The sequence below is a fragment of the Cheilinus undulatus genome, linkage group 3 (genome assembly GCF_018320785.1).
Source record: "Cheilinus undulatus linkage group 3, ASM1832078v1, whole genome shotgun sequence".
NCBI lineage: Eukaryota > Metazoa > Chordata > Actinopteri > Labriformes > Labridae > Cheilinus > Cheilinus undulatus.
In genome coordinates, this window is record NC_054867.1 from 12,350,875 (window position 1) to 12,377,703 (window position 26,829).

A 26,829-nucleotide genomic window follows, 5' to 3' on the forward strand; every position below is an offset into this window, starting at 1 on the left:
CAACAATTCAGTATGATATTAAAAAAGACACTAATAATTCATCAGATCCCCATCTGTGTTTGCAGCTTTTTTTCCCCAAGCATCAGGCATTTAACTTTTTCGGCACTGATACAATGCCGAGTCTCAGGGAGCAATTATAAGAGTGAAAGGGCTGCTCTCATGTTGATTGGATCCCTTTTCAGAGGCAGAGAGAGCCGCTATCTGAGCCTGATACGGCGGTCCGGGGCATCGCTCCCCCCTTTGTCCGCTCTGCCTTTTCATTTAGGTTGAAGGTGTTTCTTGGCACTCAAATATTTGTGTTGATTTTTGTGTGCTTCTCTCAGCTGCAAATGAATCGCCTCTGTAATCCTGTGAGACCGCAGCCACCACCACCCCCCAGGCTCTTCTCTATTGTGTGTAGTAATAAGGCTCTGGAGAGCATGCACTTACTTATGACTGAAGTGGAGAAGAGCCATGAAAGACCATTGTGTTACACATTTTGTCTATTAAAGGAAAACTGTCTATGGAGGCGATTCTTGAGTGCTGCAGTGCCAGACCAACAAACATTCAGCTGTATGTAAGACACTGTCGTGTTGCTAGGAGGTAATCTTACTGCGTCTGACATCGCTTTAACCTGACGCCAGATTGACTGTTTCAAAGACCCACTGAATGGACAAATTTTACATTTATCAGGGAAAGTTCCCATAGAAAGCATTTAGAAAGGGGCAGGACTTTTCAAAGAAATACTCGGAAGGTGATTGGAAGAACAGTCTGTCACATTCATGACGGGCCAATCTGAGCAGGAAAACAAAATGAGGTTGTACAAATGCACCACTCATGGGCTGACAGGTTACCGCTGCCCAGTGTTTCCAACTTAATGTCTTTGTTGCTATATTGAGCGAGTTTTCAGACTCCTCTAATGACTCTTTTTTTCAGAAAGCAACTAGCGACAAATCTAGACACTTTTTTTGGTCTTATTAGAGACTTTTGGAGACTCTGATGTGAAAGCACATATTGTTCTTTACCCTTTTCAATGATCAACAGCTGCTGCCATGGGCCCCTCCCTTGTCCCAAAGCACTTACAGGCCCAGTCCTGTTAAAAAACGTTACGGTTAAAAATATTCATGTTTGGCTTTTACTTTTTTAGGCTCCTAAGTGGACCTTTAGGTGGTTCAAACCAAACTTTAAAAAAAAAAAGAAAAAATTTAAATTGAATTAACAAATAAATAAAATTAGATTTGAAAAAAAAAAAAAGAAAAAAAAACCTCAGTAACTCCGCTAGAGTGTCTCTTTTTGGTCACTTTTGGGGTAGGGATTGTGACACTAAAAAACAACAAGAATCAACAAAAATAAAGAGGCTTTATGTAACTTTTAGAAAAAAATCAGTGTAGCGACAGCGCCGGCCATTAGGCAAACTACAACAGTATTGTGTTGCTTGTCCATGACAGCACACTCCTTGTGCATAAATGGCTTCATTTAGCATCTTCTAGCGCCTTTTAGGTCAGCCATTTCCTTACTGAGGAGAAGGCAATGCTTCTGCTGCCATAGATTGTTAATGGCGTAGCTTCTTGGTGACTGAAACTAATGCCAAGGCTGGTCGGAAGACATTCAAAAACGTCTTTTCAAGTAAAGCTAAGCTTTCAGTATGACTGTGTGCTCTTGTTTTAAAAAGAAATGTGGTCCAATGCTTTATAAATACTGCTGTGGCTAAGCCTGAGCTAATCACTCTACTAGCAGCCATTGTAAATACCCAATGACATTACAACTAACCCCTTCCCCTGAGAAGCCCCTAACTGCAGTTTACAATAGGGGTGGTGCCCAGCGCGAAGCTCAATGTGGGGGATGCTCAGCGTTGGGTACCGCCGACTCAACGCTATTTTACCTGTCCACTCAAATCTTGCCCTATATTGTTTGTACTAGCTCATTTTGTTGACCCACCTAACCCTTAACCCACAACCCTAACCCTGAACCCTGAGCCTAACCCTAATGATGATATTCAGACACTTATTTAATCAAACAATCTTTTCTGAGATTTGGAATTTTTACTGCAGCTTCCTGCTTTACATGAGACATGAGTTAATTAAGTTGACCAAGCACTTGATTGGGCAAGAATGGATTGTAAGGGTCAAACAGTGTTGAGTGGGTGGTGCCCAATGTTTTTTCTCATCATGAAAAGAATTTCATCTCTTTTTTCATACAGAAACATGGTCAAGTTCTGGCAAAACTGGTGCTATACTGGAGTTATATCTGAGCTAATCACAGCATTGGAAGCCGCCGTTGCAAACAGCTTTGAGTATAATTAAACCCTGCCTTCAGCTACTGCCTCGTCGGCCTCAAATTATGCTTACTGGTCTGAACAGTGTTCAGTTCGACACAAACATTGTAGACTGGAACTTTCAAACATGGATTTGCCTGATGACAGCAATGGAGTCTGGGGAATCCAGCAGCTTTGCAGGGTTAACACTGCTTTGGGTGTAGTCAGCTCTACATGGGTATAATATGAAGCTTCTGTCATGACCTCAGGAGTCACAGCACTGTGTTTTGTTGATCCTTCACACCAAAATGAGAAATGAGTGTATTTCAAAGAATGAATTATACCTTACACGATAGCTTGGCAATACTATAGTGATGATGTAACAGCCTCGTCAATGTTTTTTCCCCAAAGGTTCCAGCGCCTCAAAGGGGCCGAATTGGCACAACAGTGAGAGATAGCAGGGCACAAAACAGCTTTGCACAACTTCTGTCTAGTGTACAAAGGGGCTTTACCAAATCCCCCTTTTTTCACATCAAAGCTGCTTTCTTTTACAACTGAAACAAAACACAGTTTTCCCAGCTGAACCTGGAATCATTCAGAGAAAACAGAAAAATCTAAGCAGAGGGAAATATCGAACTTCGTCTCAAAGAAATAATCAACCACTAAATCACCGTGGGCCTTAATCAAATCTGCATTGTCTATTTTCCAGTGAGGTATGAAATGCTCATTTAATTCTTGTGTGCAGCACATTTAAATGCTCTGATGGTTATACATCATTGATAACAAATAGCAGCATCTAAGCTCTTTCCTGCCCTGGCTAGAGAAAGTTATGGCTGGGATTGATTTTCTAATTATGACTGATTTTACTCCCACCTGTGTTTATTCTAATAAGGTGCATCTGTGTGAATAGATTGGAAAGTCTGTTGCCTTTTAAGTGAATTACACCCTTTGTTGATCACCCCTTACCCCAATGATTATCATGTGGACCAATCCAGAATACACAAGAGTAAAGGCAAGGTTGCAGGCATTTGTTTTAATTGCTGCTACATAGTGATTAAGCAGCATTTTCATGCCGTTTGACTGGGGTCTGGCAAGATGGATGGCCTGCATTGCTATCTATTCTCAGTGAGTCAAGTTCTTGGCACCACATTGGTTGACTGCTGCTTAGATTAACACAAAGCTGGAGGGCATACTTTCTGGGCACTCTCCACCGTCTATTTCCGCTGAAAAAACAATCAAATGTTCCAGTCACGTTTTTTATGTTGCAGTTAGGAATTCTTCTAACAATATCACACTAAATAATATTTAATTTGTTCATTTACATGTTAATTTCCCCATGTGTCTTTTTTCAGATGGAAGCTGAATGGCACAGAAATCAGTCCCAAATCTGGATCTCACTACAGCCTTTCTGGAGGCAACCTCAGAATCAGCCATCTGAACAAAGACCAAGATGCTGGAACGTATCAGTGCCTCGCCTCCAACTCTTTCGGGACCATCGTCAGCCGAGAGGCCAGTCTAACCTTTGCATGTGAGTCTACAATTTTCTGTTTGTCTCTTTGCAAACGTTTGTCGCTTCTGAGCATTCTAGAAAAAGAGAGAGAGAGAGAGGTGCAAAGGAAGAAAAGACATGCACTTCAGGCTAACACACAGCTGAATAACCAGATAAACACAAAAACATCTCTTGGGGGAAATATGAACCCCCTTCATGTGCTGACGGGTTTACTTTCAATCATCACAATGGATCAAACATAGAAGTACAAAGTAAAAAATAATAAGACTGGTTACAGGCCTGGTTTCCAGGAATAAGTGTTGGAAGTATTTCTCACTTTACTACTTTATTACTCATTTTACCACAAGGCTGGTAAAATCCTTTTTATGATGAAATTTGAAATAATTAAGTAGTTTCTGAGTTTTCACTTGACATGTGGAGCTTTAGTGTGAGTTTAACGCCATTGTCTGACCATCCATCACACACCTGTAATCTGCAAAATTAGTTTAACTTAATCATCATCACTACCACAATTCAGGTAAATGCAAGATTCCAAGTTTTAGTATTTTTTGTTTCAAATATATTTATTGACTTTTCTGTTTTTAATTACGAAACATAAAACATACTGAACAGTTTGAAACCAAAAAACAGAGAATGCACAAAATAAATGTGAACATTGTTTTATTGACAGTTTCAAAGAAGGTACATCCAAACTCTTTAAGCAATATTTCTCCTTGCTTGAAGAAGTCCTAAGTCCAGTAGTTTTGTACGTTACTGTGTTTGTGTAAAGTCTTTTGGATACATTTTAAGCACACAAGGTTTGGCATCTAAAGGAATTTTGATGTAAAACATCTGATTAACATTTATAACATCATTCCAGAATTTATGAATTCTTGCACATTTCAATAAACAGGATCTGGAATGTAGCTTAAGTTATTGTATTTATAACTTTATTGTTTCATTTCACAAAACATCATTCACTCAGTCAGCTTCTTCTGTGAAAGGAGTCAAATCCTGTCACTCTCTACCTGATCACTTTATATGTATTTTAACTTCACTGTTTTTAAAAGAGCTACCAAATACTGGTTAATTCCCTTCTAGTGATGTGTGTTGCAAATTAGCATTGGCTGTAAAGCAGGGTGTTCACTGTGCAAATGTCATCTGATTGAGACATGATTTTTGAGTCGCATGACTCACTTGGAAGTTGGCCTACTTTCAGTCGGATCATATGTCGTTTGCTGTGCAGTATACAGAGGAATAGGATGGCTGACCGCAACCCGATTACAGCTCGACCAGCTGCTTCTGATTGATCGAATAGATTATCTGACATATCTGATATTTTGGTCATATGACTGCTAACACTCATACAGTGAGAGCAGAATCCTCAACTTTGGGGTATTTTTCCCTTGTTTATTTTCAATGACTCAAATCACAAGAAAAACAGAAATTTAATTGTCCCGTGGCAAACTGATCAAAAAAACTTGAAATATGACCCACACTAAAACGTGAAGCTTTGTTGTTTTGACAAGGAATACACAATATTGGATCTTTACCCATATCAGATCTGCAGATATTAACAAATGAATTTTAGTCAGCACCAATATTGATATACAAATATTCATAAACATTCAGTCCTGAAAACACACCTTGAAGTCTAAGACAAACTAAAAACAGGGGAGTGAGGATGAACGTAGAAAGACATTAGCTTATGAAGATCTGTTTGTTAGGCTTTAAATCCCAAAAAAGACTAAATAAAGACAAAATCATTCCAAAAGCAAATAGTAGCATGATTGGTGCTCCTGACTTTGTCAGCCAATAATGCAAAGCTGTGATTCTGGCTGTTTTTGAACAGTACTAGTATATTCACTTTCTAAGCATATTGTACAGATATCAGATGGTTTAAGAAATGTAACAAATGTTTCATATATTGTTCGTCTTGTGCTACAAGACTATCAAACTCTGTATCAGCAGTGCTATGGGATAAAATAGTTCATGTACAGCCCTGATTTAAAATTCACCTTTCTATTATTGCCATTTTTGGCAGCAGTTAGAAGCTGTTGTTTCAAAAAGTTCCAAAAATCATGGACCACTAACTTCTCAGCGGGCATTGAATGTAAGCAGCTGGGTGGTTAGCACTTCAAAAAGTGACTAATGAAATGACTTGGAGTGTATCAATGCTAATATCTGCAGAATGAGTCAATAGTTAGGTATCAAAGTCTGGTTTTAGTAGATACAGAGCCAAAAGTAGTTTATTTTAATGGCATACTCTTTCAGCAAATAAGACTGAGGTGTTGTTACATAAACCACTCCATTTAAGCTTCAAAGTTATACTTCTTTGTCTAATGCTGATAAGTTTGATCAATAACAGTGAGAGTTTGTGTGATGATTCTTTTTCTTTAGTACATAATTATTCAATAGTCTGATCAGCTCTCAAGTAAATGTTGTGGAGTCAACGTTCAGTATCTCCCTCTGACATGATTGGAGGAATGAAGAAACACCATAAAATGGTTATGCTGAAGAGAGAAGTATCATGTATTTGTACAGTATATCAGTGCAGTTCAGTAGTGTCTCCATCACAGCTATAATTCAGCTTGCAGATGTCCCTAATGCCACAGAAAAAAATCCCTCCATAATGCAAAGCCAGCACTTTCTCTCTGCAGATTGATGCTTTTCTAATGACTCTTCTAACCGATATCTGCCCATCGTAATGACAGGCTGTTTGACTGATCTTGATGAGTCTAACTGACAGCCTCTGGACTCAATGTTCCTAAAGTAGGAGAAAGTCAATAATTGCTTGCTGCATGTGCCAGTTATCGGACAGGCATAAATGATGACATTAACAGCAAGTGAGGGATGCCTTGCTCAGATTAGATTCTGACATTAAGCATTTGGGGACAAGGCCACCAATATTTTTCAGTTTGGTCCACAAGACTAGATAGAAGTCAGTCAGATTAATGATCTGAGTCCTTATCATCACTTGTATCAATATTCTTCTAACATTTGGTGGAATGATGATATAACTAAAGAATGAGGTGGTGTAAGCAGAGCTTGAGTTTAAAGGTCAGTAGGTCATGATTCCATCTGTGATATCTGTTTTATATAGCTGGAAATATATATCATCCTCACAAACTGTATTTATTTAAGTTTCTCGTCAAAAACAGATTTTCTTCTGCTTGATATTACATTTGAAAAAAATCATTCCATTTTATGTGCATTTGCCTAAAAGTATTTTTAAGGAGCAGACCTTGGACAATATAATTTCTGGCAGCCTATTAAATGAAACTAGCATTGGTTCATGCAGGACACTGTAGTCATACGCCCAGCTGTGATCGGCTGATGACCAGCTGATCCTAATTATCGCCTCCCAGCTCCCACAGCCAATCACAGCACTTTCAACACAGCGATGTATTTAAATATGACATCCCTCTCCCATGCTTGCATTAATACTGACGCACCACGCTGCTGATGCTGGCAAAGCTTAACCTCCTCCACCCCAGCTTCCTCCTTTACAGCATAAATCTGTGATTTTCAGATTAATGCAACTATGGATCAGTTGCTTTGAAACTGTTTTTTTGTTTGTTTTCAATATGCATTGTCATAAATGTATCTATCCATATGGGGGTTTCTAGCCATGCATTCCCTGGAAAGTCAAAGTATGCAGCTTGACTAACCCAGGGAGCATCTTCTGAACAGAGCCTTCTCCTCCAAGTAAAACTAGCTAAAGGTATGTTCCTGACTGAAATGAGCTTAATGTCTATTTGAGCAATTCCAACACATATTTCAACACCACATTAATAACTATCTAAAGAGAAGTTTGTAAATACTTTTCACTTCCAGTCTGAGCAGATGAAGAGGACAACTGTCCTACTCCCATCACAGTCAGGTTTTTTTTTTTTTTTTTCTTTTTTAACTTTGATTCACAGTGCTGGTGTGCTTTAAGCCTATGTTCCTCCTAGCAAGAACGTGTATTTTACAGCAGTGATATTATAAAATGAATTTAACTCATATAACTATAAGCTAAAATGCTTTATTTTTTCTAGTTTTGTGTGTGTGTGTGTGTGTGTGTGCAAAAATGCACATCAGGTCCTTATTTAAAGACCCTGTAAAGTGAAAATTAATCTGTATTTAGGTTTGTTGTATGATAGGTCCCTCTGTTATGAACCCCCAAGTTAAGTTTCAGTCAACTAAGACATCTCTAAGTTTATGAAATTAAGCTTCAAAATCATGAAAAATGAGGCAGAAAAATCTACTCCAGGGATGTGTGGGCGTGTCTGTTGAATGAACTGAAGCCACGCCCACTCAGGAGAAATGCAATCTTCTCAGGTTTAAAAAAATGTTACAGTTTGAATGTTGACCTTATGATCAGAAAGCAGCTGCTTGGCTCTGTGCCAAAGAAGAGACAAAGTCATTTTCTGGCTCAAATCCCTGTTGTGATACTTAAAATGATCCATAGACCACTGTGGCTGATAGATTTGGCAAATTTACCTCACAGCGAACAGAAAAACAGCATTTAACTGACTGTTAACTTTCAATAAAGGCAGTAACATCAGCTAACAACAGACTGTACTGAGATGAACTGCTCTGTGATTTTATATTGTAGTGTTAGGGGGGCGGGGTCATTCCCTACTGTGGTCTCATGACATCATAAGCCCACATATTGGCCCCGCCCACATGAAACCAAGCCAGGGAATAGGTGCAAAATTTTCTAATGGTCTAAATCCGAAATTAAGTCACATGTAGATCTCAGTGTTTTCACACGTTTACAGCAACCATATTTCAACATATCTAGAGTGTTAAGACAAAAACTTTGGATTTCACTTTACAGGGTCTTTAACAAGGTTTTGATCTCCATCCCTAACCATGTCAGGGTGTGAATGTGAGTCTGGCCATTACACATTTTTTTTAGGGTTTACAACAATTAAAACCAAAGCATGATTATATTGTAAAAATAAAGAGAATTTTACAAAGGGAAAATAATTTTATGGGTGAGTGTCGTATAATTTTTACATAAACATTGCATGATAAGTGACATTAGTGTCAATCCCACATGGAGGCAGGCAGAGAAGTTCTGCGTCATGTGCAAACTGTAGGTGCAAATAACGTTTCAGCACCTACCCTGTTCCCCTCCAGTAAAGGCTGTGACCTTTCAGTGGTAATTAATTTTATGCATAATTTGACTCGGATTTTGACAGAAGGCAGACTTTGAGCCCTCTCACACCTCTAATAAGCCCGATGGCACATTGAGCTGTCAGAGCCAAATTGGGAGCTATCATTCCTAACTATAAAATGAACATCTGCTGTACCTCAAAGGTCAAAAATGAAGAAGCATATAGACAACACTTTTTGCAAGGTCTTGATCATTTTACTCCTGTAAGTCAAGTCAACATTAATTCAGTAAAATATTTAGATTAAAATTATTACACCATAGCATGACTGATAATCTGCCAAATTAAACCTGTGACTAGGCAGAAAAAGAACTTAAAATAAATTGTAAAACAACAATACAATATAAAATCTGATAGTATTAATTTATGTGCATTTACCTAAACTTTGAGCTGAGCAGTCCACAGTCGAATGGAGAGGGGAATAGAGTTAAACAAGTAACCAGGAGATGTGTTTTTGCTCAGACGCCTGTGAAAAATAAGTAAAATGCATATAACCTCGCAAAGCTGGTGGATCAGTCAGATTCCATGTCTAGAAAATATAACACCTGGGTGATATGGCCTAAATATCATATCACTGTATTTTTCTTGCCCCTTACCGTAACAATATTATGATATTTCAAAACTGAAATATATAACACATTTAAATATACATTCAGGTGTTATAGATGCCTCCTCCTCCTAAAACAAACCTGTGATGGTTAACACAACTCATGTCTATGGAAGCCCATTTGCACCAAATTAAACAGAAAAAATGGCATGCAATTCTTGAAAAAAACAACAATACTAAGTCATAATTAGATAATAAGTCAAGATTATGACCTTCTATCTCATAATTACAACTTTTTATCCCATAATTTTGACATTTATCTCGTAATTTTGACTTTTTATCTCAATTTTGACTTTGCAGCTCATAGTTATGAATATTTATCTCTGATTTTTTATGTTTTATCTCATAATTTGGACTTTGTATCTCATAATTATGACTTTTTATCCCATAATTTCAACTGTTTATCACATAATTGTGAGTTTTTTTCATGTAATTCCGACTTTGTATCTCATAATTTTGACTTTATATCTCACAGTCATGACTTAGGATTCTTTTTTTCTTTTTGTTGTTGCCTAACTGCCACATTTTTCTTTTTTAATTGGCAGAAATGGTCTTCCATACATGTCTGAGCATAAGATCACAGAAAAATGATTTCACTTCCTTGTAACTGCTAGTACTTTTAAGTTCCACTTCTAGAGCACTGGGGTGTGTCAAGGTGTTTTTGACTATAGCACATTTCCTAATGAAGGCTGTTATGAATGATTTCTAGATTTCTTCATAATTTGGTGGGTTTTCTTCACTCAAACTCAGTGACAATTCACCCTGGTCGTTAGGGAAACTTGGTGCACCTGAGATGGATGCTCCCAGCAGAGAGCTGGTGTTGATCAGCAGGGCTGGGAGGTATAGGGAGCAGGTTGCTGCAAAATTCAGTTGGGTTGTGTGTGCCAGAGGGTCACCACCACCATACACTGCATGGCAGCACCTGCGTCCAATTGGACTTGAAGCATTTTGTGGCAGTTACTGATGTTGTTTCTTCTTGTCTAGATTTTTGCTTGGGTTGTACTTACTCTCAATGCTTTGGACAGAAGCGTCTGCTTAATGACATTATAACATTGGAACCATCATTTACAATCTGGTGACTCACACCTGTCCCTTCTTTGGGCCAAATTTAAGTTTGTCTGGTGGGTGATGGTGTGTAGAAATAATGTCCTGTAACCTTTTACAAATCAGTTATCCATTTTATCCCAGCTCCATTTTGATTCTTGTTAGTTTCCCCATCAGCGACCTTTGTTATAAATTTTGTGTTTCCTCCCGGGGGGGACTTAAAGGGATGTTCACAATAAAAACACTGACCAGTGACTTTAGGTGGCGGCAGTGTTTACAGCTGCATCACTGACTTCAGTTAAAGCCACAGCCAGCCTCCTGCAGATGGTAGGGTCAGAATTTGGCAAATACAACCTGAAAACATGGCTCCATCCTGCCTTGTATCAACAGTTCATGTTGCTGGTGGTTTAATGGTGTGGGGGATATTTTCTTGACACACTCTGCGCCCCTTAACACCAACTGAGCATCGCTTAAAGGCCACAGCCTACCAGAGTATTGTTGCTGACCATGTCCATCCCTTTATGACCCCAGTGTACCCATCTTCTAATGGCTACTTCAAGCAGAATAATGCTCCATGTCACAAATCATCTCAAACTGGTTTCTTGAACATGCCAATGAGTTCACTGTACCAGCAGATCTGCAGCACTGTGTGATGCTATCATGCAAGTATGGACCAAAATCTCTGAGGAATGTTTGCAACATCTTGCCACACAGAATTATGGCAGTTCTGAAGGCCAAAGGGGGTCCAACCCTGTACTTGCAAGGTGTACCTAATAAACTGGCCAGTGAGTGTGTATCAGATGATGATTATTTGAAACAATCAACATGGCATGTCCGGTTAGTCTGTTTACACTGTCGATGCAAGAGTAGACTCTGAAATACCAAAGTTTGCAGGCAAAATGTTAAAAGTTAATTTGAAGTACATGTTTTCCCCAGATCTTGGCATGATGAGAATGTTTAAACCTCTCTTGATAACAGGAAAATGCACTCTTTTTCCGCAGTTTTCCTTTAATCCAATTTCACTGTAGATTTAGAAGTAATCCCAGAGTTTTTGCCCAAGGTTTCCCCAAGGATGACAACTGGCAGAGCCTCCCACACTGACGGGATTCAGGAGTGCAAAAGAGCACCACCTCAGTTTTCAGTCCTTTAAGCACCCAGACAGCCTTGGACAGCTGCTTTTCATCTCCCAGAAACATTCAAATGGTATCTGTAAAGACTGAGGGGTGTGGAATTTTAATGAGAAATATAGCAGTGTCATCAGTAAAATAATTGAAGGAGATGCCATACTTCCAAAATGACAGGATCCAGTGAAAACATATACGAAGGGAAGATAACAGCCAGAAAGGAGCCCTGCAGGTGAAGGGGGTTGATTAGGTGGGAGCATTTGTCACATTATCAGAAAAAATGAGGTTTTCCAGGTGTGACTTAAACAGTTTTAACGCAGATTCCTGGATCCTCAGCCATTATTCAAGTCTGGCAATAAGCAGCTTATGATCGACCATATCAAATCACCACTAAGACTATTAAAATGATACAGTCCCTCTACTCTGCTGCTTATAACAAATCATTATTAACTTTTTAAAGAACTGAGTGATTGCTTTGAGGTTCCTTCAACTCATATTGAAAGCTCCAAATAATTAATTCTAACTTTGAAGGGATGGAGCTGCTCTAAAAAAAAACAAATTTATGACAAAAATCGTAGCTTAGAAATAAGCCTTTAATTTTATTAAAACATGTCAAAGTATGATTTCAGTGGAGCAACTGAGCCACTGTTACACAACACAGAGAAAAAAAGCAACCAGTGCAAGGGCATCAATTCATGACAGGCAGGGAGCTTGGGCCAACAATATCAAACACCTCCTTTAGTAGGAGTGATTGAATGCAGTCCGAAGGGCATGTTGTGAGTTGAAATGACAAAGTAGTTCCCACAGAAAGGAAAGAGACACAGGTTCAAACTGATTACAAACACACAGGGCTACAGAAGTAAGAGGCGCCAGAGAGGAAGGCCGGCTCTGCCTCCTTATCAATCTTGTCAAAAGAGAAACTGTGAAAAGTTGATGTAAAGGGTACAGGAGAGGTGTTACTCAAGGGGTTAAACTCAGAATTTTGGGTCACTGGCGTTTTTTTTCTGAGAGTAAGGTAAATAGTATTTTATGTGCTTTGTGATTTAAAAGCAATGGTCGTAATAATGAAAGAAGAAATCTTTAAATTACAACTCTGTTTTCTCTTGTTCCACATGTAAAACTGTACACAGTGTCTGCTTTTGAATGTCATGACTCCACTTTACTAGTTTACTGCCTTCATTCTCTGCAGATAGTTACAGAAGATTGGACACACATTAAAACTTGCAAGTCCAGTCTTGCCTGAGCCCCTTCACATAACATGCATACGAAATAGTAATATTATTGCTGTTAAATGATAAAAAAATTCAAGCTAATAATTTCACTCCCTCCCCCATCAGTTAGCTTGTAGCTGCTTCACTTTCGTTGTGTTTTCACTGCCATACAGTCCATACATTCTTTTGACAATAGTTCTCCTCGTAGATGTTTTGTAGGATGGGTCCCCTGAGGCGGTCTTGATGAGGCCTTGAAGCCCCTTGTCATCGATGATGCTGATGGTCTGCAGTTTTTGCAACACATTTAGCTGTAGCATTAGTTAGCTTAGTTGTCATTTTGTTGACAAATCCAGATCTGCTGCACTCCGCTGGTGTAGCTTGATGACCATGGCTTGAGCCCGTGTTGTGGTCAAACTTGGTCATTTGATTAAATTGCTTTTTTTTTTCTTTTTTTTTATTTTTTTTAAACACATTAAGGATTCCAGATTAATCCCAAGCATTAAGTTGTTAATGGTAACAGGACTAATTAATGCTTATTTAAAGATGCAGTGTGTAAAACTGGGAGTTTCAGACGCTAACAGTGGTAACCAGTGGAAAAAACATGTTTTATCTCTTATTTGGTCCCACATGTGGTACTGTAGAAACAAGCAAGGTGTAAAAATATCCAAGATAGCCGAGTCCATGGAGGGGACCCTCTCTTTGTATGAATATATAAGCTTTTCTAAGTTAAAGAAAACAATTTACTCAATAAGATGAATCAACACAAATTTAGATTGGTTTGTTTAATAATCTTATGTTTCATTATTACCGGGTTTGCTCTGCTAAATATTACACACTGCACCTTTAAAACCCACTGAACCCCACAGGATCGCCGGCTATCCCAAGCAGCAGCGAGTGTGCGTTGTTTATACGTCAGGAACTGTTCTACAGATCTCTATGGAATAAATTGGCATCAGAAGTTTAACTTTTTGCCGATCTACTTACAAATTTTGGCATTTATATCCCTTCTGGAAAATTTTTAAATTCAGGTGCAAAGTGCGGTGTTTATTGTTAGCTTTGATACTACAAATCCACATCGCTACATCCATGATAATATGACTGTATATTACCCTTTTTGCGATATGGATGGCCCATCACGATGCTACAGTTTATTATTTTACAGTGATAGAGGCCAAAGAGGGTCAGCCAAAGATTAAAAAATGGCAAGTTAAAGAGTTTAGAAAAATTGTCATCTATGGCCCAAATAATGAAAAGAGGATGTTTGGGCTCCTAAAATGGGATTAATGAGCATTTAATGCACTGAAATACCAAATGAGCGGAAAATGTGAATTGTTTTTATGGAGATAAATGATAGCAATAGTTTCTGTTGTGAGTTTGCGAGTACGTTTTTATTTATTCTTTTCTTAGGCAAGGCCTAAAGAACTAAACAAAGATATGAAAGGCTCGTTCATTGCTGACCTGTTTTTACTGACTTTATTTACACAACATTATTTCTAAGGCACACAAGATTGGAATGATTTTCCTGATCACTGGAAAGTTTGCACATGCTAATAGTACGGCAGCACAGTCACCACCAGCTCTGGCAAACAGTAACAGTAAGTTTGACCCTTTTTGTTCCTTGCTACCATCTGTGACCGTAAATTAGACTCACTGTGCAATGAAGCTAGTTTGCATGGAAAGGAGATATTTTTTCCCCAAATAACTACATAATAGCTCATGCACAAAACATCTCCATGCACAAATGCATCTGTGCACCAAAGCAGAAACACAATGCAATACAATAAAGAAGTATTTAATCTTCTGAGTGTGTTTTATGAATGCATTTATATTGTTAATCTGGCTTTCAGCTTTTTAAAAAGCATCCCACTTGTCTGCAGCTGAGTGGACAGTCACTCTGTATCCAAATAAATGTGAGCAGCATTGATGACTGTTATTAACTTTACACAGTTTGCCTTTTAATTCTGAATCTTAATCTCTGCTGCTGAGTTGTGTTAAGCTGCTTCTAAGAAAAATCCTGATGTTGTTGTTCACAATAAAAGCAGTCAAACAACATAACAGTTAGTGACTTTTGTTGTGGAGCACTAGTCAGAAACAATGAGTTAGATAAATGGGTTTATCATATGTGATTTAGCTGTAGTGGAGATAGAGTAAGCTAAAGCAGGTCATTAGTTAAAGCACATTCAGCAGTGTTTTCTCCTTTGCTAAAAAATACCATTAAGAGTCGACAACCATTAGGAAAGCATCCCTCTGACAAATGTTACATACCAAGCTTTATCATGACTGAAAGTTACAGACATCTCGTTTGGCTCTTCCCTGTATTTGGTTACTTTAATCTTAAAAATGAGCTGGGAGACTGCTTTTCAATTTGGAGTCAATCCTACATATTTCCTTTACTCAGTGGTACTAAAGGATGTTCCCGGGCGTCTCTTTGTCCATTCGGCTAGACGCTTGTTTAAATTGTGTTTAACCGACTAGTCTAAAGAGGAGAAAATACTTAGAAAACAGTCAAATTCATCACAGGGACATTGTTTCACTGGTATGATGTGAGTCTGTTATACTCTGTGGAGCGTGGCTAACATTAGCAGTTAGCTCCGACAGCCTTCACTCCTGTTTGCAGATTGATATTGTGCTTTGATAAGTGGTCTCTTTTCACTTAGGTTGAGTAGTTAAACATGAATACAACCCTTTACCACTAAGTAAAGCAAAGCTCTAACTCAGGAGTGTCACACTCAAGGCCCGGGGGCCAAATCCGGCCTGTGGTACTGTTGTACCCGGCCTTCAAGATCATATCATATTTCTATTGTAATTGGCCCTCTGGTATGAGGTCTGCAGATTTACTACAGTATAAAAATGTAAACTTACCCTTTGAAAGTTGGAAAGTTAAGTGACTAAGTTTTAATTTCACAATTTTTACTTTTTACATCAAAATTCAAACTTTTAAATTCACTGTTGTAAATTCAAAGTCATATTTGAACCTTATCAGCTCACAGTTTCAGATTTAATCTCACCTTTAGACCTTTTCAACTCCTACTTTTGACTTTTAATCCCACATTTTGACCTTTTAGACCCACAATTCAAAATTTTAACTTATGTTTTTACCTTTTAAACTCGTGATTTTGAATTTCATGTAATATTTCCATTCTTAAAACTCCCAACTTTGACATTCTATCTCATACATTTGCCTTTAAAATCATTATTTTGACTTTGAATTTTGTGTTTTGACCTTCTGAACTAATAAGTTTGACTTTCATCTTAGATTTTGAGCTGTTAAACTTATAATTTTGACTTTTTAAAAATTGAAAACCATTTATCATCAGTGCTCTGTTTGTTTTCCCCATTTTTTTTTACTGGTGCAAATGACAGTTTACGGTTAAATACTGACCCTTTATGCTCTCAGGTGAGACCTAAATTCAGAATCTGGCCCCTGCTGTGATTGAGTTTGACACCCCTGCTCTAAATGAAGCTACAGTGGCTTCTATAGTGGAAAGCTTATGGTTTAAAGGTGCATTATACCTGGATTTCAAGACTGTATTTGTAGAAAATGAGAGGTAATAAGTTTTGCTGACTCGTAACTCCTGGGTGGGCTAATTTTGAACAGGTTAACTGTCTAGTACCACGTACATCCCTAGTGGTACTATACCTTGCCCTACTAAAGAGCCAAATTCACTAAAACAGTTTTGAGGGAGGTGCAAACCAAATATTTGGGTTGGTACTTAAAACCCTGCAGCTGACAATTATCATCTAGTAGGAGACAAATTGATCAATATATCAATCTGACTCAAATTGGACCTTTTTTTTTTTTTAACTATCTGGGGTATTTGTTTTAAGGTGTAGGAAAATTACCTGACTCATGAAAGGGAAAATTTCAAAAAAGAAGTGGAAAACATAACATCTATACTCTGTAGAAATGTTTCTATCCTTATGAATTAAAGGCCTTTTACATTTGCAAACTAGCTTTAGCTAGCTTTTTTAAATATTTCACATTCATTCAGGAAATCTCCTATACAAAGCGTTCAGAAAGCACAGGAATTTTGAAACAATTCTTGGAAGGTGATTGGACAAAGGTTCTGTCGGTCACATTCATCACAGGCCAGTGAGAACGACAAGACAAAATGAGGTAGTAGGCATGTGCAGCTCCAGTAACCTGAGCGGGACAGGCTGGCGCTGCCATAGCGTATGAAAGGTGAAACTTGTTGGTGGATAAAGCTCATGCCGCAGTAGAGCAGGAGAGGTCCAGAAACATCTTCTCCATGAAGAAAGGCTTTTAATGTGGCTCTTTGTGTTTGTTTTATTACAGACATGTGGTCCAGTTCTGATAAAAATGTTGGTGATCCATAGCTACATCCGAGCATTACTGTTGCAAATGGCTTCCATCAAACTAAACCTCCCATGTAGCTACTAACTCTCCTCAAATTGGTCACGTCTGTTTTCAAACCTGGCACAATCATTTTCAGATTGTAGCTTTGCAAGATGGATTTGCCTGATGACAGACATGGAATATGGCCAGTCCATCTGCTTTGTAAGGTTAGGGAAACGTAATGATGTTCAGGGAAAAGTTGACACATTTTGCTGTAGGTTGATTGGAGGAACTAGTAATAGCTTGTACCAGATGAAAACATTGTATATTTTGTAGTCTTACTTCTGCTCTGCCTTTGTAAAAGTAAAGGCTTAGTTAAATAAGAATAATGACTAATTTTTTGCACTGGACATTACTACATCTGTGCCTTAGTAACAGGCATAAGGTTGAAAAATTAGCTGAAAAATCAGGTAAAACCTTTCAAATTTGAAATTCACAAGTATAGTAAATACTCAGTGATCCTTTACCCCCCCATAATAAAAAAGTACTATATTGACTCCCATCTGTTTTTCAATAGATTCATAGAGAGTATTTCCAGAGAGATATATAGTTCCATAATAACAGGCAGGTGAGAATGTCTTTTGTCATGTATCTGATCTTTTCTGGTCTCATATGAGCAGCTCTCTGACCACAACATAAATGTTTAATCTGGAACTACATAGATGCAGTTAAAAGGTACAACATGTCTGGCAACCATCAGCCATGTTATAACAGGGAGACTTTTCTCTGAAATACTGAGACCCTCTACCACGCAAACATCACTGTTTTAAATCAGAGGACAATAAAAAAAGCACTGGAACATATTTTTTCAAAAAGTGAAAAATAAAACTCATCAAAACACAGCAATCAAAGCAGGAATGCTTCTCATACCAGCAGTGATTCTCCCAGCGACTTATTTCCTGAATGTGCTTTCATGACTCATACTCTGCCAACTCAAAGATTAACCCTTGAACCCAATGTTCCTAATAGGGTGACTGGAGGCAGAATCGGGAATCAAATATAGAAACTGGCAGTTATATTCTGAAGTTGGCAGTACTCCAACTCACTCTTCACCCCTAAACCAGGAGCAGGCCTCTATATGTGCAAGTTTGATTCTAGCTGTCAAACGTGGGCACGATTGAGTGATATTCAGCTGGTATATTATAGCTGCACTGAGCCATGTATATAACTAACTTTAAAATAAATTCTATACTTTATAAATCATGTGTGTATTAGCTCCTTATACTGCTGAAATGAAACAAATTTTATTACTGTATTGTGTCAGTTTTTGATGCTATAGTAATATAACAAGCACCCAAGGGTGAGGAGTGGTGGAAGCTTTAAAGCCTTGCAGAGGATAAAAAGACAGAAGGAATTAGACTGCATACACCTCAGTTCTACAAACTGCATATTAGTTAATTAAAGTTAGATCCATTTGGATTATTGTTCATATGGAAGATAATCACTGGGATAAATCAACCATGCAATAACGACAAAACTTAAAGCTTCACTAATCAACACTCACATATGACCAAAGTATTGACTTACTTTATGTGGAAAAAATGTGGGTATTACAGGACTTTTTAGTTTCCTTGAATGCTCCTCAGTTTTTGTATATCCTTGGCTCTCTTTATAACCAAAAATAACAGTCACATTGACAGTCACAATCAGCGAAGAGAGACAAAGAGGTCATTGTTCTTCAGTCAGGATTTGATGAAGGAGTAATGACAACAACTTCATATTTTTAAATCTGTTCTCCTGGCCTGGAGATGGGTTAGAAAACGACATATGTCTGTGAAGGACAGACAGCAATACAAGACATACAAGAAATACTGTATCAGTTTCCCTTTTTCTAGAAATTGAGATGCTTAAAGGTTTTAATGGTACATTTACAATCTGACAAATAGTCACAGTTTTTACAATTATTAGAATTATTCCAAAGTTACTGCCTCTACCTTGTCTGGTAGATGATTTGGTAAACACACATTTTTAATGATGGCAGGTGAATAGTTTTAATTTTAAGAATGATGATAAATATAATGATGATGATAAAAATAATAATTATGATGATGATGATGATTATTATTGGGGCTGCACGGTGGTGCAGGGGATAGTGCTGATGCCTCCCATAAGAAGGTCTCTGGTTCGCTTCCAGTCAGGACCTTTCTGTGTGGCCGTGCCCTTGCATGTTCTCTCCTTGCATGCCTGGGTTCTCTTCAGGTTCTCTGGTTTCCTCACACCAGCAAAGACATGCACTTTTAGGTTAACTGGTGACTCTAAATTGATGTGAGCCTGCCAGGTTGTTTGTCTCTACATGTCAGCTTTGTGATTGACTGGTAACCAGTCCAGGGTGTACCTGGCCTCTCGCCCAGTGCCAGCTGGGATAGGCTCTAGCCCCCCGCGACCCCCAATAGGATAAGCGGTATAGAAAATGGATGGATGATTATTATTGTTGATCATGGATTTATGGATGGATTCATGGTTTTTGAATATGGTTTCCTCTTAGTTGCTCGGAGTGTTCTTTTGTCTTCACGGTGTAATGGTAGCCATGAATACTGCTTAACCAGTGAGTCAACCTTCCAGACATAGGTGTCTTTATACTACAATCACTAAGACATATTCACTGCACTCAGGTGATTCCCATTTCACTAACTATGAGACTACTATAGCACCAATAGGCTTGACCTCAGCTGAATTAGTTCAGTTGCTTTAAAGGGGTGAGTATGTATGCAATCATATTTACCTTATGTGTTTTTATATAATTGACATAACTTTGTAGAATTCTGCTTTCACCTTGAATTAAGAGGGTTTTTTTTTTGTATTTTTCCTTCAAAAAAAGCCAAATTATGTTGACCATGACAATGTTAGTCTCTTATCTGTGAGTTAGAACAGAAACACATAGTGTAACACTTTATTTAACAGCTGATAATGGCTTTTTAATCACCTCGTCCTTACCACACACTCTCCACACCTCATTTAATTGGATACCTTTCTTTTGCTATTGTGCAAAGTGAGACACTATCTTTTGTTCGGTGTTACATTTGATTTTTAACAGGCATTTTTCTGTATTGCATAGAAATGCTTTAATTTGAGATTGTACCTGTCTTTAGTTACAAAAATTATTAGTATCACTGATGTTTGTAAAAGTCTTGTTATAAACAGTTATGAACACACCACATGCTTGTCTCTTATTTCTGACTTGTAATAGTCTTACCTTGTGCACCAGAGAGAAAACTAATTGGTGAGTTGTACATTTCTAAGGTTGTTCAAATTGAATAAAGGCACTGTAATTTAAGTCAGCCTCCACCATTGAGGAAAAAACAAAGAAAACATTTTTAACTCAAGTCTTGTTTTATTCTGTCATTTTTTAAAGCCTGCATGAGGCACTCTCTGTATTTAGCTCTGACTGCATAACAAATATAACGTGCCCCTAAAGACTGATTATTTCAGGTTTATCCAATATACTGAAATAAAAAATATTCAACATTGCAATCTATTGGTTCTGCCTAAATAAATATGCAAATTTTGATTGCAGAAAATAAATCAAGTGCAAGAATTTCAAAGTATTTCATCACTTATTTAAATATGATCAAAGATCAGTGATTGAAAGTCTTAAAAAAACACAATAAAGAATTTTGCATTAAGGCTGCATTTTATAAATTGATACAGAAATTCTGATACAAGGTGACTGGGAGTGGGGTTTCTAGTTTTGCAGAGAACTGTCATTTATTAAACATGCTCTGCTCTATCATTTAGTCACTTGGCCCTGACTATGAACGATTTCGCCCCTTTTTTGATGAAGAAAGCAGCAGTGTTGTCTTAATCTGAAGCCTTGTGAGTCACCTTTCTGAAATGAATAATTACCATCGCCGTAGTCACATTGTATGTTACAGCATAACACTGGTGCAGTTTCAGTTTACACCTGCAAGGTGTTACCTTGAGTCCTACATTCACTGTTCACATTAATATTCACTGTCTAGGAGATGACAGCTGAAAACAGGCTGATATTTTATTTGCTAGTCTGTGTGAAAGTGTTCTGCTTGCTGAACTTGTCAATATAACATATTCTCCAGACACGAGTAAACACACTGCACAATGAAGCTACATTCTCTTACTAAATGATATTCCACGGTCAACACTTGTTAGTCTACATTTTCTATGAAACTCTTGAAGGTTATTCTTTGAAACTGGCGGCAATCCAGATACTTCAGCACTCCTCTCCGTGTCACAAACTTGTGATGGATGATGCTACTCTGAGCAAGGGGTTGTGGCTGTCTACCCCCTGAGGCAAGGATAACGGATGGGCAGTGGGCGCTCCCACTCAATACTCGCTGCCCTTGATTAGTATGTCTATTGATTCTAAATCAGTGATTATGTAAAAGACGTACACCCATAATTCATACTGATGAAAAGGCTGTATATTCAATATTAGAATCACAGCATGGGCCTACTCTGAGGAGACTGTGCCTTGAATATAAAACTGAGCTTAGAGATTCTTAGATGTTGTTAGTGACCAGAGATGTCAAGAAGAAGGTTTAGCTCTTATGCATCATAAAAAAATCAAGAGATTTGTCCTCTTCTGCGTGGGAGTTCATACTCAGTTACTAATAAACTGGAGCATCAGTGTCAGACAAGCTCATATTTTGCTCAGCATATGATGGTGAAAATTCCTGATGTCACCAGAGTTGGCTTAAAAGCCTTGAGGGAAACATGAATACCTCATTTAAATGCAAATAAATCCTCTAGACTCCTCTCAGCTGTTGTGATAATGTGGAGTGAGTATATTGACTTAGTTAATGAGGTGTAAATAGCTAATGGGTTTACTCTAGCTTTTACTTTTTATCTGCTGTACACTATAAAGATATCTCTCTCGGACCTGCAGTGAGGTGGCTAAACATTTTTAGGACTTGGTACCTGGCTCTTACAGAGGCACATAATTATAGAAACATTCAGGTCGTCACAATTGTGTTTGATGACAGTCTGAGATCTTGTTAATGCAGAGAGGCATTGTGGGAAATGCCCAGCATAATGTATATGTCAATTAACTACTTTTGTTGCAGATCGCCACTATTGACATTCTGTATAACCTCTTCCACTAACAGTATGATAATCATCATATATTTTCTGTTTATGCTACACTGCTTTTAGTCTAGAGAAATGTCAAACGCAAGCATATTTTGATGAGAACCACTGAGACAGTAGAAATCAACACTCAGTCCAAATTGGAGCACAACTTCTTGTTTGTCTGCTGTTGCTATAGTAACACATTAAAGTTACTTCTGACCCAACCCAACTGGCAGCAATAGATCATTGTTGTTTTCTTTTGAAAACAGAACAATCTTAAAGATGCCTAACCTTGCAAAGCAGATGGATTCGCCCGTTTCCTTGTTTCTCACTGATGAATTCATCTTGCAAAGCTCCCATCAGAACCATTTGGGCCCGGTTAGAAAGTGACAGGACCAATCAGCAACGAGGGGCAGTACTTTCAGGTGTGGCGGAGTCGTGACATATGCAAGCAGCGACAAGAGGCTGGTACAATTATGGCAGAAGAGCTTAGCGTGGATGCTGCTAAAGTGCCATTTTTTTTTAGAACTTGATGGCATTTCTTCATTAATGGAACAAAGAGCAGCAGTGAGTTGTTTTCTCTTCAAAAAAGACAAAAGTTGTGTACTGACATGTCTATAGTCGCCATGGTTTGCGTTATTCCTAACTACGCGACTAAGGTGCACATGTGCAACTCCGTCACGTGTTTTGTTGCTCTGATTGGCCCATAAAGATGTGACAGACAGAACGTTCATCCAATCACACTCTGAGTTTTTTTCAAAGCCTCTGCCCCGTCCCAAACGCTTAGTATTGAAGGTTTGAAACACATCCATCTAGCTTGACAGGTTAAAAGATGCCTTTATAGTCAGATATCTGATGCCAATAAAAAGTATTCACCCCCTTGGATGTTTAATCCTTTTCCAAGTAATGCCATCAAATATGCAATGTACCATACAAATATTCCTGCCCTGCAAGTCGTAACCTTTGGCTCCAATCACAGCACTGAATCTGTGTGGATAGGTTTCAATCACACTTGCACATCTGGACATTGCAATGTTACTCCAATCTTCTTTGCAAAACTGCTCAAGCTCTGTCAGGTTGGACAGGAATCAGGTATGAATAGCTCTTATCAAGTCCAGCCACAAATCCTCTATTAGATTCACCTTGTTGTCTTTAAACCATCTCTGCGTCGCTTTAACTGTATGCTCCGGGTCATTGTCCTGCTGGAAAACACATTTTCTCCCAAGTCACAGTTCTCAGGCAGACTCAGTGAGATTGTCCTCAAGGATTTTTCTATATTTTGCCTCATTCATCGTACCCTCTACCTTTACTAGCCTTCCAGGGTCTGCTGCCAAGAAGCATCCCCACATCATGATACTGCCACCACCAAGCTTCACAGTGGGAATGATGCATTTGTGGTGATGTGCAGTGTTTGATGGCCAACCAAAAAGCACCATTTGTTCAGCTTTCTTCCACTCAACCATGGAGTCTCCCACATGCATTTTGGTGAACTCTGGTTGAGATTTTATAAGTTTTCTTCAACAGTTCTTTTTTCTTTTCCACTCTCCCATAAAGCTTAGACTGGTTAGGAGCACAATTGCTGTATGCAGAGTCTCTCCACTCAGCTGCTGAAGCTTGTAACTCCTTCAAAGTAGCCATAAGTGTCCTGGTGGCCCCTCTTACAAGTCTTCTTCTTGCATGGTCACTCAGTTTGTGAGGATGGCCTGATCTAGTCAGATTTACACACGTACCATATTCCTTCTAAACTTAGAACAAAAAGTAAGGAAATTTGTGTTTGGTAGATTATTTCATGGTTGTAACAATGATTCTTGGCAATAAATCTTATAACGTTGGAAATCCTGTTTATTTTCCTTTTCAATGGTGCCACATTTGTACGGATCATGCATTTGTGGGATGAGCAGAAGAGCTGAGTATGTGGGTCGCACCCATGAAAAATTTGCCAAATCTCCTCTTCCAATGCCAAACAGCTTATTTTTCTGTTGCTATTGACTCTTGTTTTGAGCATCTGGTACCCCACGGTGCTGCCAATCACCTGTGAGCATGGGCCCTGCTACAGTGGTCAGTAGATGTCTGCTTCAAGAATCAGCATGCCACGTTTGACTGTTGTGGACAGGTCCTGTGCAATAGGGCAACTTCAAGCTGGTGTTCCGCAGAACCAAGTTGCGGCATTGTTTGGAGTGAGCCCTAGTATCATCTCTAAACTGAAGGCCAAGTTCTATATAACGGGGAATGATAGAGATAGGCCGCAAAGTGGGCATCTTAAAAAGACTCGTTTTATTGATCATGACTGATTTATAAAATCCACAAAGGGTAAAGACTCATTGTAGGCACTGTAATATCCTCTTCTCTCAATGTAATCAGAATGAAATTGAATATTGTCTGGCTGCATTTGAAATAAGAAAAATATTCCTTTGGTTCCAGAGGTTGTGACATGACACTGTAGCTAAAGGTTTCCAAGACCATGGCCATTACAAAAAATAATAATAATGTAATATTTTGACATTATTTTTTTCAAATGCACTTGTTTTTTGTCTGTGAACAAACTGTTCATTGTTGATGCCTGGTGTGTTCTTGGAAACAAAGCCCAGCTTTTATCAAGCTACTCCCCGAGGAATGGCTGTAGTAATTTAATTAAATAAAAAGATGTTGTGTTTGATGCATTTCCCCATCAAAGAGTTATGTAATAAGAATTTAATCAGATGCCTTCCCAAATATTAAAGGCACGACCTAGAATCATTTCTCCGTTTTGTGCAGCTAAAACTAATGCAGTCTTTTACATGCACTGCCATGCACATTAGCCACCATCCACTCTAAGACGGAGAGCGTCCTCAAGGAGTTGCAGGTTGTAATGAATCTCACGGTCACGGTTGGACAGGCTTGTTGAAGTATGATAAGTTGTGCTGGCATTTGGAAAGCTGATATGAATGGGATGTGATCATCAGCCTAATCTGGATCATTGTTTGTAATGCCAGCCCAGGTTTGCAATAATTTATGCTAATGGATCTAGATGGGCCATCACATCATGGGGCATTTACTTGTTCTGGGGTTATTAATCATTGTTAGCTGCTTCCCATTTGAAAATTACACCTGCGCTTTAGCGTGTGCACGGTTGTGTTACTGTAAGAAAACAATAACACAATTGTGTAGAACTTTACCAACATTTGAGGAGTGTTATGTTCACAGCTGTTCCTCTTTGTGGCTGATTTAATGGATCTGTTTTTTGAGATATCCCTTTCAGGCAAACTCGGTGCTTTCATGCTTTCTTTTGAACTCCGTATGAACATGTGCACTGTAAAAGACATGCTTTTTGTTAAAGACACCCCCCTGATTTCCTCCTCATCTGAAAGCTTTGGTGATACCATGCTGTAAATTTTTCATACGGTCACTCTCTTCCAGCCTTTTCACAACAATGCTTCTTTTGCTGTGTCGCGCTGCTGAGAGGTTGGATGGGGGTGGAGGAGGTGGTTGTGTCGGATTCTGCTACTGCAGCCGTGCTTTCAGCACGAGGGGGGCCACATCTGTGGATGTGGACATGGACAATCAGTGGCTTTGGTGAAGTCGACATTGCCACTTCATAAATCACAATAGCTTTGATCTTATCCCAAAAAACGCCAAAAAGACTTTTTTTTTTTCCAGAATAAATTCAGTACCTTAGATGTCTCTTGCACATGTGCACTTTGTTCTCTTGGCTCATATTTGGGGAAGCTTGAGTGCTTTTATCTAACCATCTAGTGCGCCTTCAGATGAAAGTAAGTGGTGCCGCTACTCATGAAAAGCTTCTGCTGCCATTTTGGAATGGTCTGATTATTTTGACAGGACTCTAAAGACAGCAGTTTGTTTGTCAGTTTTGTCATGTTTGGTTTGTAAAACATCATCGTATTTATACTTTCTATGCTGCATAAAGTGAAGCAAAGAATTAGGTATGTTTGATAACAACATCAACCAGCCAGCATACAAAGGAAGACTGTCAGCTTTGCTTCAATATGTAACCCTTTAAAAATGTGGCCAATCTGGAAAATGTAATACTGGTCAACCCACATAGCTTTCACTTGAAGTCTTAATAAATCCTTAAACCTAGTGACTTATCAACAAAAAGCACACAAGCATTGTATTTCTGTATGTGGTTTGGCATGGTAAACACATACTTATTATCTTGATTAAAGCTGCATTTTTTTGTATCATTTGTTCACAGAAGGCTTTTTGAGAGTGCACTTTCCCCTTCTGGACATCTACATCAGCAGTGTTGAACTTAACTCTGCACCATGGTACATCCACAAGATCATGTCATATTTTTATTATAACTGGCCCAGCAGTTTGAGGTCTGAAAATTTCCTCAAGTATAAAAATGTAAACTTTACCTTGATAACTTAAAATGTTAAGTCATAAAAATGTGAAAATCTAAAGAGTAGACATAATTGGATAACACGTCAGGAATGTGGGAAATAAATTAATTTGTGTTTTAGTCTGATATTTTCAATTTTGCACCTCATAATTATGACTTAAGCTCATCATTTTTACTTTTTGTTTTATATTTTGATCTTTAAAATTCCTAATTT

General features: G+C 38.4%; 1 protein-coding gene across 1 annotated transcript in view; it reads left to right on the top strand.

Annotated features, from left to right (window-relative positions):
• LOC121507462 (contactin-4-like) overlaps positions 1-26,829 on the top strand; it is a 268,675-nt gene that overhangs the window by 102,327 nt on the left and 139,519 nt on the right. The window contains exon 4 of the mRNA XM_041783800.1: positions 3,586-3,761. Within this exon, the coding sequence (XP_041639734.1) occupies positions 3,586-3,761 (176 nt within the window). The remainder of the gene's footprint in view (positions 1-3,585; positions 3,762-26,829) is intronic.